Source organism: Aphis gossypii, chromosome X, assembly GCF_020184175.1.
Source record: "Aphis gossypii isolate Hap1 chromosome X, ASM2018417v2, whole genome shotgun sequence".
NCBI classification, from domain to species: domain Eukaryota; kingdom Metazoa; phylum Arthropoda; class Insecta; order Hemiptera; family Aphididae; genus Aphis; species Aphis gossypii.
In genome coordinates this window covers 17,843,580-17,860,955 of record NC_065533.1, presented here as the reverse complement: position 1 = coordinate 17,860,955, position 17,376 = coordinate 17,843,580, and the positions used below count along the sequence as shown (strand labels likewise).

Genomic DNA, 17,376 nt, shown 5'->3' with positions numbered 1-17,376 from the left:
ACTTTTTGATACGCATCGTGTTCGCCAACCACTCCACCCCCCGTCTATTAGCTGGTTCGCCTATTCTCATTGGTGAATAATATTCTTGGTCGTTTTAAACTGTTATCACATTTTATCAATAAATATTAAATTCTAAAATTTCGTATGGTCGCGTACTGGCAAATAGTAAATACTAAATTATGGAAATCATTAATAATAAAAATTCAAAATTGGGAAACTATTTTATTTATTGTATTAATTAATATACTTACTTACAATAACAATTAACATAGGTACCTAAGTATTACATTATAGTATATTTCAATACTTACCTTCATTACTTACCTACTTACATCTTATTTAGTAAATTTTTGTTTTTTAAATGTTTCAAATTTTTTAAATTTTTGACTCATAATTTGATTGTTTAAATTATTGAGTCTTATATAAGTTCTTGTTCGTACAAGACATTGTAAAACATCTAAAGGTAACTTTAAATCTTGAGTACTTATTTGTAATTTATCTGTTAATGTTTTAAATATATTAGTAGATTTTGACAGGTTGTCACCGTGAAGACTTCTGAAATGTATTTCTAATTGTTTCACAGCTCTCATTAAATTGTCAGATGGAATTTTCAATTGACCTCTGGAAATATAATCTGTCCAACAGATTGGTTTGTCTTTATCTGAATGGGCTATCAAATTGGGATATTTATTGAAAAACCGATTAGCTACGTAGCCTGCCACAAATTCTGCACATTCTTTCTCTATGTTATTGAATGGTTCTTCGGTGTCCAACTAAAAAAAAATGTATGTATTGCTGTATTTTGTTGTTAGCGTTTTACATTTTTAGCTTATACATACTTCAAATTGTTTAAGTAAATCAAAATCTAATTCTGGAATATCGTTTTCCTTCAAACAAGTATTGTGACTTTCCGTTTCAAGCTGGTCATTGCAGATCTCTTTGGACAATTCTAAATTATTCAATAGTTTTGATGTTATACATTCGGAATCATTCAACAACTTATCTTCATGACCATCTTCCGTATTAGTATTTTCTGAAAATACTAAGTGAGAGTGTTTGCCTAGTATATACCACCTCAAACTAAAAAAAAATATATTGAGTTATAAAACCTACATTGTAGTTTTATTAAATTTAAATTAAATCCCTACCAGTATTTAAAATCCAATGCAGTGATATTATTGCTTGCACATCCAGTCATTCCTTTTAGAAAACTAAATAAATTTTCCAATATATCCTGGTTCAACTTTCTAGTCATTATGTATGTGAGACCATTCATGTTTTTAATTTCAATTAATAAATTTTTTAGGGATGTATTAGTAACTAAAATTCCTGTAAAAATTGTATAATATCCAATATGTGTAACATAGAAATAACAGTTATCTGTTCTTATGAACCAAAAGCATTGGATACAATTTAAAAAATATAAGTTGTTGATAACTATTTTACCCTTTTGAAATGGCAGTAAAGGTTTTTTGATGAACTCTCATGGACTTGATAAAACTGTTCATTTTTTCAAGTAAATCATTTTGTTTTGTTTCATCTAGGCCATAACTTTTTACTCCTTTATCAAATTTATGTTGAGTGTTTAGTAAATCAAACCAATCGTTAAATAACAATATAATTTCTGAAGCCTTTTTTTAAAAACAAACATTTTTTTTTTGTCAAGCATTATATTAAATGTAATTCCAAAATAATAAAAAATAACAATTAAACATTATTATACTACTTAATTATGCATTTATAAAATAAGTATTTACTTCTTTCCAGTTATATTCCTCTAATAACTTTTTGTCTCCGCCATATTCAATTGCTTTGGAAACTGTATATGAAAATAACTGTGCAGCTAATTTTACTTTCATACGACCAGTCCCTTCAACTAATAGGTGTTTGTTCGTGAATTTATGAGCCAATTTAAAATCTTGGCCAGAGTTTAAATTTAACAACTCTTCAAAAACACCTTTTCCAATATATTTTCCATTGGAAAGTACAAAACCTCTGAAATAATTATATTTGATATAAAATATTGATATTTAATAGATATTAATTTAAAAATTAGTTTTGTACTTGTCAACTAAATGATTTCTTGCTAGTTTTAAAAGATGTGGGACGTCAGCAAAAACATAGATATTTGAGTTTGTTATTTTATGCTTGAAGGATGTATTCTCTATAGATATGTTTAAAGCTTTCCATAATCCAATATTTGATGAACCCATATCACTAACCATTGCAATGACATTAAACCCAACATTATGAAGCTGCTCAATAATTTGATGTAACAAATCTTGTGTCATTGGGGTATCATAACCATACATAATCGGCTGTTTCCAATTACTTACCAACCCTGTAGATGAATTAGTCTTACATTTATCTACTTAATACATAACTAGTCATAATAATTTTGATAGCAATGTATACCACTGTATGTACCTCGAGCTATAACTGTTTGTACACATTTATGTGGTCCTATTACTCTTTCATTTTTTTTGTCCAAACAAATTCTACTTGATATATAGGTTTCATCAAAACAAATTACAGTTAATTTGTCAACTGTGCTCATAAGATCTCCTTTCATTAAAAATATTTTGTTTTATATATAAATATATTCTCAAATGCTTAAAATACATGGAACAAATTTTACATATTTAAATTTAAAATACCTTTAGATTTCATTAAAGATAAAACACTAGTCAAGATTCCATCATCAATTGGAAATTTTGCTGCCCAAGTTCGTAAAGTAGATAGACCTCAAAATATATTTAGAACATATAATTGAATTTATTTATTTATTTATTTAACTCAATAGGTAATTTATTAATTACCTGGCAGTGGAAAATTGTTTTTTTCTCTTAAGTAACGATAACATTTTGGCGATATACTCCTTAAAGTAATCGCCGAAGAAATATCTTCTGGGGTCCACTGATAAACTTTTTTTTTTGGATGAAGAAGAAGCTGAATTTGAATTTGTGTAAAGAGTTTTGATAAAATATTACCAAAGCGACTTTCAAAACGAACATCTTCCAAATTAATAAAATCTTTATAATATTTTACTTTGTCCATTTCAAAATTAATATTTTTTTTTTAAACATTATTTTCTTCCTCAAGTTTCATATTTTTTTCTTTATATTTGTCACATTCTTCTTTTAATCTAATCATTTTAGGAATACATTTTTATAGTTTACATTATAGTATTACTATTATGGATTATGATAATGAGATATTTTTTTTAATAATTAAAACATTATATATCAAACAAACATATAATAGAAAATTAGAAAACATGAATTTTATTAATACAAACATTAGAAAAATATGGTAAGCTAAATAGCATGCATACATGTAAGACATTTTTTATTTTATATTAATTAACAAATACAAATATACTACCTATACTGGCAATAATTTAATCTTAATACTAATCCTTATTATTTAATATTCTATAGTACCATAATACTGTTAATTATCTAACTACATATCCTATTAACACCATACAAACACCAAAAGCACTTAATAATTTCCTTAATTTCCTTAATTTTTAAATTTGTAAATGTTAGGTTCTTATTCTAATAGTAATTCTTAGGTGGTTATGTAAACTGTTAACTGTAAAATAATAATGAATATGTATTTTTTTAATTATCTTCAAATTATAATTTACAATGTATGTATTTCAATATAATTAATAGTTATTTGTATTTAAATGTAATTAATAGTTATTAAACAATTTAAACAATAAACTTACTTTATCACAAAAGGCTTTGGAAGACTTAATTATTATTTAAAAAGAAGTATGTACATTACTTTTGATATGATGAAATATTTTCCATTTTATTCTCTAAACTTTGATCTAGTGGTTGAACTTCTAGATCACCAAAAAGGTTAGTTCTGTATTTTTCATTAGACCTGACAAAATAAAAAAACAATATTGTATTATTATTAGGTACTCATGTTTGTATTGTGTATAGTTACTTATGGTCTGCAGAAGCAACAACAGATTCACACAATTTTTCTCTAAAAAGTAAAAATACATAATATTTATATCATAAATTATACTGTTTAGTTGAGTAATTTAGTAATAGATTGTATTTAAACTTAATCGTACACAGAGAATTTTCCAGCTGAGGTGATTATTACTGGTTCATTACAACTTGACCTGTTCTTTTGAGGAGTAATAAACTCTTCAAGACACATAATACCATCAATCATGCCATGTATACTTAAAATTTAAATAAATACAAATTATATATTTAAATACATAAAATAAATAATGTATTTATGTAATTAAGAAATCATTATTTTAAAAAACTTACTTCAAAGGAATAGCATTTGGTTTTAATACTTTTCTACACTTTATTCCGGAAGACATGATATAACTATCATTTGCAAAATGCAAAGAACAAACAACCGCTAAATATAATTATTTAATGTTGAATAAATATGGAAGTCAAGTAAGATACTAAAGTAAATATTATTACTAAAAATTATTTGTTTTTACCAGAATTGAAATTTATGGATTTCCTATGTGCATCTGTTTGGCCATATTGGTGTATTTGTTTTTCCCAGCAATCCCTTAAAATTGGGTCTTTTGGGAATCGATGTAACATAAATTTATGATTTTTCACCAATCTTTTTCTTTTGCTACCATTATCACATCCAAAAAACTCACAAATTGGCATTTTGTGTGTGAAAATGTAAATATTAAATATAGGAGTATTTTACTTATTCTTTATAAATCGTTTTATGCAGAATTAAATAAACACAATCAACTTATATAATCTAGTATAAACAATTAACAACAAATAATTCGCAAATTGATTGTATTTGTTTATATTAAAATATCATAATTATCATAAATATCATAAATCATAATTATTAATTTTTAATCTCGTCATGATTATAATATTACAAAATTGTATTTTGGCGGGTAATTTAACGGCCAATGAAATGAGGCGAACCACGACTATGGCTGGGAAGGGTGGGATGCGCTAACAAGATCAAAACTAGTATCGTTGCTGACATACCTATCTATTTTGTCATGCTGTTAATCGTAATAACACTGATTACACTGACTATTCACATTGTGGAATACAACGAGCTCTGCCGGAAATTATCCGAAACTGTTCCAGGAGACGAAATACATAATGGTATACAAAATAAAACACAATATTATAGTAATATAATACAATTAAATGGTTTAAAACTTAAAAGTATCTAACAACACATTAAATAATAATAATAATAATAATATGTCAATGATTATATTGTACCTATAAATACAATTTACCTATTAATGTTTTGATCATAATAATTTTTAAAACACAACTAATTTATAAAAAATGATCTCTAATACTTTTAATAGTATAGGTACTCACAGTTTTTATGAAATATATCTTAAGTATAAATCTCTGAGTAATAAAAGATAAAAACTGTGTAACATCACAGACATCAGTCGCTTTGGAAACTTATGTAAATTTTGTTTTTTTAATATTCAGTTAAATATTGTATCCATAGTATTCAATTCTAATTGATAATGAAAAATTATCAATAAACATGTTAAACAATTAACTATAAACATGTTTAATATAACATTACCTATGAATCAGTAAAATTAGTTTCACATAACAATAAAATCCATAACAACTATATTATGTAACTATTTATAGGCTTCAGAAGTGATCCAACATTTCAATGACTGGTTCGACTGTTGAATACTCAACAAAAAATAGAACATTTTTTCCCGTTATGGGTTATTTATAGAGACACAAAATACAATTTTGGACAATATGTCTTCTTTTATAACTGAAAAGAAATTACATGGCAAAAAAAGTTTATTGCCTCTCTAGAAAGTTAGCTCATATTAAAATTGTAATCATTATTGGCCAGCGAAGTTAATTTGGTTCTGACAACCTCTAGGTCAAAGCTTTGAAACACAGTTTATCTGATACATTTTAAATTTAGCTTTACATAATATACAAGTACATCTTAACCTTTTCGTGCCAGGTGATGCCATATGGCATCATGATGTTTATCATTTTTTTTTTATTTTTTCTAATCGACCAATGATTCCATAAGACATCATTTATCATTGAATATTTTCTTGTCTTTCATATGGTGACACTGCCTTGTGGTTAGCATATTTGTGATTACCAGTATTATCAAATTACCAAAAAAAAAATTATTATTTTTCAACACATGTACTCTCTCGTTTTGTTTTAAATTTTTCTGGTAAGTAAAACGCATATTATTTATTAAACTTACTTTTTAAATTTTAAAATGTAGTATTAATTACAATGAGATAGATATTGAAATTGTATAAGTATTAGTTTTTATACAATTGCTATGACAATGAGTGATTCCATATGGCATCATTAGGACTATGTGTGACTTGAATTAACTATAATAAATTATATTGTTGTTTAGGACATTTATTCGCACTATGAGTTTAAATGAAATTCAAATTGAAGAACTGTTGCAAGGGAATTTATCTGATATTGAAGAATTTAATGTTTTTGATGAAGAACCAGAAGAATATAATTTAGAACAATGCATAGCTGATATGAATGAATTTGTTGATGATAACAATGCTCACTTAGATGATTTGGTATGTAATAAATACATTTTTATTCAAAGAAGTTTACTTTACTTATAATATACTACAATTATTAGGAAAGAGAACAGTGTATTATAAGAGGTGATATATCACTGACCAAAGATTTGGAAAATAATAATTCTTATGATAATGCTGATGTAATAGAAGATAATTTTGAAGACTACTCTGAAAAGAACTCAGATCTTAATTTTCCACCTAATTGGGTAAGAGGTTCTTGGGAAAACCAACCGTACCCATGTAATGTTATTTTATCAGATCCTCCAATTTCACCTTACACACCATTACAATATTTTAAACAAATTTTTGATACAAATATAATTCAAAACATAGTGTACCAAACAAATTTGTATTCAGTGCAAAAAAATGGTACTAGTATAAACACAAATACCAATGAAATTGAAATATTTTTGGGAATTCATATGGTTATGTCTATTGAAAAAATGCCAACTATGAGAACGTATTGGGCAAATAACTCAAAATGTATATTTTAGCTATTTCTATTTCCTTTAGCTTTTTCTGATGCCATGGCACGCAATCGATTTGAAAATTTACGTGCTAATATTCATTTCAATGATAATACTTACTGTTTACCCAATAATCACCCTAACCATGACAAATTGTTTAAAATAAGACCATACATTGATGCTATACAAAACAATTTTAAAATGATTGCACCTGAAGAATTCACTGCAATAGATGAAATAATAATACCATTCAAAGGCAGAAGTGTAATGAAACAATACAACAAATCAAAACCCCATAAATGGGGAATTAAGATGTTTGCATTAGCTTCTAAGTCAGGTATCATTCATGACTTTGAGATTTATGTGGGAAAATCAACAATAAAATCTTCTACTAAAATGGGTCTGAGTGGTGACATTGTAATTCGATTGTCTAATATTTTGCCAAAACATAAAAATTATAAACTAAGTTTTGATAATTGGTTTACATCTTATAATTTAATATTACATTTAAAAAGTTTAGGCATTTTATCTGTAGGCACTGTTCGATCAAATAGAATAGCAGGATGCCAATTTGAAAAAGACAAAGATCTCAAAAAAGCAGGAAGAGGGACATATGATACAAGAATTGATACATCTCATGGTATTATAGGCAAGTGGTATGATAATAAAAGTGTACACTTGATATCTAATTACATTAGTACAGAACCTACAGATCCTGTATTACGTTGGTCAGCATCAGAAAAGGCACAAATTCCTGTAAAAAGGCCAGCAATGGTAAGAGAGTATAACTCATTTATGGGGGGAATAGATTTACATGATATGCTTGTAGAGATTTACCGTACAGACCATGATATAATAAACTAGGTATGATTTTAACAGTCGTATTTATGTTTTTTGTTGCGCAAATATGGCGCTGGTCTTTCGCCAATTTTCATTGGTTTAAATATTATCATAGTATCAAGCTTTTTTTGGCGGGATTCTGGGGTTTGGAATTTAATCATGATAAAACTATTATCATATTAAAAATATTAAATTTTTGATATTTTGATTTAATAAATATAAAATAAGTACCTACTTCTGCTGTTTAATATTTACCAGTCTAAAATCATTATTTATAATGCCGGTTTGTATTTTCGAAGGGTGTATGAGCGGCAGCAAGAAAAAAAATATAGTTAAGGACAAAAATGTACACTTACATAGGTTCCCTAAAAATATAGACTTGAGAAATAAGTGGATACGTCAAATATCACAGGGTTCATCTATAAAAAATGTAGATTTTGACAAAGGTTTGTATAATAGGGGATCAGGTAAGTATAAAATACTAAAATGTAGTGTTGATTATACAAATATACTATAATTACATAAGAACGTGCATTTAATACTTTGTGGTGTATTTATTCCTTATAAACGACTTACAGTTTACTTGGTACTAAATTATATACAATTTATAAGATTAACACGTGATATTGTAAAATCAACAAAACTTTAACTGTGAAAAAAACTTTTAATTTAAAACATTCTTTAGCTGTTGTGTGTTCATTGCATTTTGGACCGCAACATATAGTGGAAAAACTCCCTATATTTGATGGTATTGCCTCTCCTAAATGTGCAAGGAGATTAAAACATGATGCTATTCCTTTAAGGTATTTGATATATTATCATTTATCAAATTATAGGTAGATATTTTTAATTTAAATTTATGTATAGTATAAACGGATATGAATATTCTTCACCGACTAAATGCCCGGATACATTAATTAGTACTCCAAGTGGAACTTTTAAAGTAACTCCATTATTAGATGATAACTTAAGGTGTGTATTCCTTAATATCGTTATGTCAAATTTAGATGATACATCAATCATTTTAATTTCCAGCAAATCAAATGTATCACCATTAAATAAAATAACCCCTTTGGAAGTAAATTGTAAAAAAAATCTATTTGACATCAACTGTAAAAATGTATCAGTTACCGAAGGTATACAATTTTTGCCAGATGAAAGTATTTTATTGCAGTCTCTAGATGACAATACATCCAAGTAAAATGAACACCTAAAAAAATGTAGTAATTGTTTTATGTACTTGGTTTGTATGTTTTGGGTGTTATTTATACTTAGGTATAAAGAGTGGATTTTTAGATTCTTAAAAGTTTAAAATATGATGCTAATATGTTCTAAAAAAAACCTAAAATATTCTCTTAACTTGTAAGTATGCAAATAATATGATTTTTTTTTTCTAAAATGGTTCAATAAAAACAATAAATAATCATTATACACCATTCTTTTCGTAACAGATAAATTATATCTATGATACAATAACCACAGATATATGATGTAAATAATATTATGTATTTGTGACAATCATGAACTTAGAGTGACAGAATGACCATCAAAAATTTAACTCGAGAAATTAACTATTTATATGAATTTTTAATGAAGAATATTAGAATATATTCTAAAATATGAAAAATAGGCTAAATATTCTCTAATGTACAAAATATGCTTTAATATGCAAAATAAATTTTTCCCCACAAACTATCTGATGGATAAATTGTCCACATTTTTCATCCTCGTAAAATTGCATAAAGTCAATAAAAATATGTAAAAACCTAAAGATCCGCTCTCTATTTAGAAACATTACATGTATTGCATGTATTAACTTAAATGTATTTGTGTTTTGTTATTTGCATCTAATTATTGATTCATATTTCTTTCTGTTTTAATAAGTTTTTTATGTTTAGATATAAAGGTCAACACGATCACATACACAGTAACCTCAAGGGATATCCCTTCTTTAATTTTATATGTTATTCTATTACAAAAATCTATTTTTGTTAATACATTATTCATATTGCACATCCTTTACTTTTGTGTAATTATGAGTATTGGTATTTATTTATACGCTGATTTTATTTTTCTTCACTATCTTTATTCTAATAAAAATTATACATGCTTGCAGAAATGTATATGTTGTTTTTATTTTTCTTCTTTATCTTTAATCTAATAAAAATTAAACACACTTGCAGAAAAAAATAACCAAACTATTATTTATTACCATAAATCTATATTTTAGTATGTATTCAGTCTTATAATTTGTTATGATCATCAATTTTAAAATAGTTTTTGAAACAATTGATTGAACATTTCAAATAATACCTATTGATGGTAAAAAAAAATATTTTTACATAGTCTATTATTATACATTTTATTTTAATATTATATTTAGATTAAGAGATGAGTTAGAGATAATTAAAAAAAAAAATGAGGAACTTCTCAAAATAAATGGTGATTTGAGAAAATTAGTAACTGAACAAAATAAATGGATCAATTTGGAGGCATGCAGGTTTGAAAATAAGTTTAAAAACACATTATCAAACATGTTTTCACCACATCAAATTGAAATCATGCTAAATAAAAATAAAAAGTGGCCAAATGGGAACCAGAAGACATTGCATCAGCTATGACTTTACGAAGTTTATCACCAAAGTGCTATAGATATCTAAGGGATAAATTGGAGTTTCCATTACCAGGTAATATAGGAGTTCTTGTTTAAATATAATATATGTTGTTAAATGTTAGTGATACCTATGTAAATACATACAAATTTATTTCTTAGTATATCAATTTATTTTTTAAATCAATAGATTTGTGTACAATAACTTTCCTTAGAATCAAAATATACTAAGTTTTAAAACAATGTGTGTAAAATTATGATTGTAGGTTTATCAACATTGAGACGGTGGGCAGGGAAGTTTAATATGGACAGAGGTATTTTGAAAGATGTTCTTTTACTTTTGAAAAATATAGGGAAATCGCTATCAAAAATGGACAGAGTAACCGTCATATCATTTGATGAGACTTATGTTTCACAAAAATTGTGCTATGACAAAAAAATCGAACAAGTTTTGGGTCCATTTAAGTGTGTACAAGTAATGATCGCTAGAGGTGTGTGGTTTGAAATTTGAGTATTACCATATCAATTATGACTGTATAATAGTTATTTGTTAACTTCATAGGACTATTTTCCAAATGGAAGCAACCGTTATACTATGACTATGATTCACCCATGACTCAATTATTACTGTTTGATGTTATAAGTCAGCTTCATTTTTGTGGGTTTGAGGTTGTAGCTGTGGTCAGTGACATGGGGCCTACAAATATTAGGCTTTGGAAAAGTCTGGGAATAACACCGACAAAGACATCATTTAGTCATCCTATATCTGAAAAACAATTTTTATGTTTGCTGATGTACCCCACTTAATGAAATTAGCAAGGAATCATTTCATTGATAGTGGATTTGTTTTGCCAAATAATAAGTACATTGGAAAACAAGTAATACAAGAGGTGGTTAGTCTAAATAAAGGGGATTTAAGCTGTGTACACAAAGTTACTGATCGACATTTAAATGCTATTGGATCACAGCGACAAAATGTAAAATTGGCAACACAAGTTTTATCAAATTCAGTGGCAAAAGCAATATCTTATTTAGGTCAAAAACATTTATTACAGTACAATAATTGGAAAGAAGTAAATATATACTAGTTAACTACTAATATTTCTTCTATTTTCTAGAAATTTAAGTTAGACAATTTTTGAATAAAATAAGAATATATGACAAATATTTAAAATAATGATTATACTGTACTATAAAATGTAATAACATCTATCTAATTAATACATAGGCATCAACAGTGATTAAACTTTTTAATGATTGGTTCGACTTGTTAAACACACAACTACCTAAAGATAAATTTACATTAGCTTATGGGCTTGACATTGAAAATCAAAATCAAATATTATCTGAAATGAATATGTTGATAGAAAATATGAGGGTTCATTCCAAAGGTAAACAAACTTCAAGTTTAAAGCCATTTCAAAAAGGTAATTATTGAATACATTTGTCCATATTATATACAAATATCAATTAAATATTATATAAAAATAATGTAAATAAAAATTAAAAAAAAAAATTATAGGAATATTAATAACAAATATATCACTGAAGCTTATGTTTGAAGATTTGAAAGAAAGGTATCCTGACATTAAATATATACTTACAAGAAGAATAAACCAGGATGTTCTTGAAAATTTATTTAGTGCTTTAAAAAGTATGATGGCATCAGCATATTGCATAACCCCTATTGAGTTCAAGTATTGGTTAGTATGACTAATTATTATTGAGTAATCAACTAAATAACCTAAAAACAACATGTATTAGTTTACGATGGTATATTTTGGGAAAGTATTCTGACACTATAATCACAGAAAATCGAAATACTGACTGTCCTGCTGAGGAATGTTTAGTTGATTGTCTGTCAGCAGTTACTATTAATGAGGCTGAAGTTAATAGTAACAATAATATGGACGAATGTAGACAAATGTATTTCGATGAAGAAATTGCTACATTAGAATCAAATCTTGGATCAACTGAAACTTTTGATATACCTGAAGAAAATATAAATTTACTACATCAGTTTGAATCATATGTAAATAAATTTAACTAATTTACCTAGTTTGTAGTACTTATGTGTCCAAATGTTCAATTGACCAAATAACTTATAATTTTAAACCTTAACGGTTTTAGGTGAATCCAGTTAATGAGTTGACTGAATTAGAAAAAGACTGCATTGAATATGTAACAGGTTATGTTGCAAGTCGTTATGCTACTAAATATCCATGGCTATGTAATAAAGAAGTTTGTAGCTCTTCATGGATACAACACATTTCAAGAGGAAATTTAACAACTCCATCACCAATCTTGTTAAAATGTTCAATGATTTTAGAGCATATCTTCAATGATTTTCATGGTAAAGATTTCATAAATAAAGAGCCAAAAGTAAAGACCAAGGTCAAAAATTTATTGATGCATGAACTTCAAAAAGAAAATTTGCATCTACCAGTAGAAGTAGTCGAATGTTTAGTGAGAACACGTACTTTTATTAGATTGAATTATTTAAATAAAATTATCCTTTCAGCAACTATAACACAAAAAAACAAAAATTCAAGAAAAATAAAAAAGTTTTAATAAACAAAAGTTCTAAAATATCTATAATAATATATAATACTTGCCTACTTCTTTGTTTTCTTTTCTATATAATTAAATATTGTTCTGTTATTAAATATAGGTACACAACTACATAAGTAATTATTCGTAAGTATTAGCACTTAAATCTTTGGTTATTAATTTATATTATAGCTATAGATTCCACAACGAATTTTAATATTTGAAATTAGAATAAATATCTACTATAATATCGGTAAGTAGTAAAGTAAGTACTAAAATAAACGGTTACGAATTTACGATTTTACGAAAATTAAATGTATCAGTGAATCAGTTATCACTTATCACAATAATCTAAACAACCAATGAGAAATGGCGAAAGTCCAGCGCCATGTTTCCGTTTGCAATAATATTAGTTGGTAGAAGAAGGGGGTATGCCGTATGCGTATCATATAATCTGTGATCATACCTAGTTTATTATATCATGGTACAGACATAAAATGTAAAAGATATTATATGAGAATTGTTTTTCACATAATGGATATGTGTATTGTAAATAGTTGGTTGATGTATAGGCGCCACTGCAAGCAATTAAATATCCCAAAATATAATTCTTTATTAATTTTTAAAACTGAAATTGCACAAGGATTACTTAGCTCTGGAAAAGGCAAATTAAAAAGATCTAAGCTTAATCTTCAGACCCCACCATCTCGAAGAAAATATACTAATAAACCAGTTCCAGATGTAAGGTTTGATAAATATGAACACTGGCCGGAATATATACAAAACAAAAAAAGATGCAAGTACTGTCCATCAAATCCATATTCCAGAACTCAATGTGCCAAATGTGAAGTAGCTTTATGTTACAACAGTAACCGGAATTGTTTTAGACATTATCATGAAAAATAGTTTATTTTTCACTTAATTTTATTATTATTATGTTTCATTACAATTAACTATTGTGATACAGAAAAAAGTTATGTTTTATTTTATGTATAAGGTTGGTTACATGTGATACAGAACAATTTTATTTTATGTTTTAATTATTATGTTAAATGTTACTATAAAAATAAGTTTTACCAACATGTGTTCCTTTTCAATCAACTATAAATGTGATAGAAAAAAAGTTATGTTTTGTTTTGTTTTTAATTATTATATTAAAAATGATGTTTAAGGTTATACAATATGTGATATAGAAAAAATGTATTTTGTTTTGTTTTTAATTACTTATTATATTAATTTGTTAACTATGTTTTACTTAACTCATGTTCCTTTATAATGAACAATTAATGTGTTGTTCATCTACATAATAAAATAAAGTATTAAACAATTAAGTGGTCATTTCTAATGGTTTTTGAAAATGTAAAAAATTAAATCCTCATACCCCCAATGATGCCATATGGAGTCATAGCTGGGAAAATCAGTTTTCAAGAAAATTAAAAAAAAAATTTTTTTTCTTTTATTTAAGGTCTACATAACTATATTAAAAAAAAAAAATGTTTGAAATTCAAATTATTTGAATTAGTGGGCATGAAAGGGTTAACAAAAGGGTGCTAAGATTTGATAGTAAGATAAGATAGAGAAGTAGGTGTTATAAATAATTAATATAGATATAAAATGTAGCAATTTATTGTCCAAAAACTGGTATTTTACAATATCCTAATAAATTGTAAAGTGACATTAATACAATAAACCACTGAATATAATATCTCTCTCTTTTGTATTCAACCCTGAGATTGGTTTGTAGCAATTCTCCACTCTTCCCTGTTATTATATGATATATAAGTTGATATTTTATTAGTTACAGTATTTTATGCTTAAAGTAGTTTTTAAAGTTTAACAAAGAGGTGCTGTTATTTTTTTTAAATATGAGTGACAATGACTCAAGTGATTGTGATGAGCGTCCTGTACGATGTATTTCTGGTCAAGAGATAAAAATATTGTGTCACAAAAAACAAAAATTCCGTGAAGATTGGATGAAAATGGAATGTTTTTAAAAATGGATAAACCCTGTAAAGAATGATGTTATGAAAGCGTATTGCAGTTTTTGTAAAGTGCATATGATTTCAGAACTTTCAATAATTAAGAAACATGCAAATACATCCAAACATAAGGATAACTTTATATCTATGACAGGTTCAAAATTAATAACATCTTCATTTCCAAAAATTGACGAAACAGCTATTAAAAAAAATAATGCGGTTAAAGTGGCTGAAATTAAATTATGTGGTTTTTTATCAGAACATAAAATATCTTTTTTAGTTGTAGATCACCTCAGCCGACTTTTAAAAGAATGTTTTGTGGACTCCGAAATTGCTAAAAATATTAATTTAAAAAGGACAAAAGCAACGAATATTGTAAAAAATATTATTGGAAAATGCCACAAGAAAGAATTAATAAAAAAAAATTAAACAACAATCCTTTCAGCATTATTATTGACGAGAGTACAGACATTGGAACAATAAAAACAATGTGCATCTGTGTTCGGTTTTTTAATCCTATGACAAAAAAAATTGAATCAATATTTTGGAGCTTAGTAGAAGTATTTAAAGACTCTGAGTTTGCCAATAAATGTGCTACAGCACAAAAACTATATGCAGAAGTTATAGCATCTTTTAAAGACGAAAAAGCAAATCTTGATAATGTTATTGGTTTTGCCTCTGGTGGGTGCAATACCATGATGGGCGCATACAACTCAGTAGCCAAAAGATTTTTGGAAGACTTCTCTGGTGTAATGATTCAAAAGTTTATTTGTCATTCCTTAGCTTTGTGTGCCAGTGAAGCATGTTAAGTACTTCCACGAAGGTAAATAACATTACATAAACATATTCTATAATAACATAACATTTTTTAAAGAAGTATAATGTTATATTGTAATATTCATCTAAATACCTATTCTTTAGATGTGAAGACCTGGCTAGTGACGTTTACAACTTTTTCAAGTCAAGTTGCAAGAGGTATGCCCAATTAAAAGAGTTCCAAGATTTTTGTGCTGTAGAACCTCATCACTTACTTCGGCCATGTCAAACTCGCTGGCCATCATTAGAACTGGTGGTTCGTCGTATTTTGGAGCAATGGCAACCACTCAAAATGTTTTTCACTCAACACAAGTTTGTATTTAATTTCCCATTGGTACTTGTAACCTATAAACATAAGTACTTTACTATAAACTATTTTCATTGATACAGATTTGATGAGCGTGTAACAAGAGGAGAGAACATATACAATTGCTTGCATGATCCACTTCAATTACTTTTTTTTAAATTTTTAGAATGGGTTCTACCAAAATTTGTTAATTTGAACAAACTTTTCCAAAGCGAGAAAAGTGTTATAGCTATAGTTTATTCAAAAATGAAGAAACCTACACAGGTTAAAAAAATAACCTAATTATTTACATTTTTTTGACATTGTTTTTAAGATTATTTGTTTGCAATTATTAGAGTTATTGTTCTCATATATGAAGAAAGTTCATAATCCATTGGATGTGGATCTAGACCAGGCGTGCCCAACCTTTTTTAACTTGCGGGCCACATTCGAAATTCATATTTATACTGCGGGCCGTATATGCTTCACGGGGTTTTTTTTTGTTCATTTCGATAAAATATAGACTAGTCATAGGTATATCTATTGTATATTTTATCGGATATAATATTATCTTTGTTCACTTATCGAATTTATGATTCAAATCGTATGTGTTTAAAGTTTTCAATAATTCCACGCTATAGTTGTTAGTTTGTTTTTGTCATTAGAAATTGTAGGTTCACATTAAGATGTCTCAAAATAAAAAGCGCAAAATTGATACCGAATGCCGTGTTTTTAATGATAATTGGAGTCTAAGTTATTTTTTTATCGAGTATCGAAATAAAGCTATGTGTTTGATATGCTACGAAACCGTGGCGGTCTTTAAAGAATTTAATATTAAAAGACATTATGAAAGTAAACATCAAAACAATTACCTACGTCAATTGTAAAGGTAAATATTTATCATTTTTTTTTATTTTTCTGAAGAGGGTATTAGGTATTTCGCTAACTAAGTATAGAAATAAATGCTTACATTTATATTTTTAGGGAATCTTAGAACTTCTATGTTAGAAAAATTCAAACAAAATTTCAAAAGTGAACGAGTTGGAAGTATATTTGAAAAACATAATAGAGGTAAAGATGAGATTATTCGAGCAAGTTATGAAGTAGCTAACCTGTTAGCTCGTGAAAATAAAAGTTTTAGTGATGGTGAATTCGTAAAAAAATGTATCTTGGCAAGTGTAAAAGAAATTATTCCGGAAAAATGTCTGTATTCGAGAATATCAGTT

General features: G+C 26.8%; 1 protein-coding gene and 1 pseudogene across 1 annotated transcript; both read left to right on the top strand.

Annotated features, from left to right (window-relative positions):
• The first annotated feature begins 7,269 nt into the window (after positions 1-7,269).
• LOC126552399 (piggyBac transposable element-derived protein 3-like) lies at positions 7,270-7,932 on the top strand. The gene has a single exon (XM_050207100.1). It carries the CDS (start codon positions 7,270-7,272, stop codon positions 7,930-7,932), a length of 663 nt encoding a protein of 220 aa, XP_050063057.1.
• Positions 7,933-8,185: 253 nt separating this feature from the next.
• Positions 8,186-9,109, top strand: LOC126551543 (uncharacterized; annotated as a pseudogene).
• The last annotated feature ends 8,267 nt before the right edge of the window (positions 9,110-17,376 follow it).

Coding starts and splice junctions, on each gene's coding strand:
- LOC126552399 (XM_050207100.1), top strand. CDS start 7,270: ATGATTGCACCTGAAGAATTCACTGCAATAGATGAAATAATAATACCA.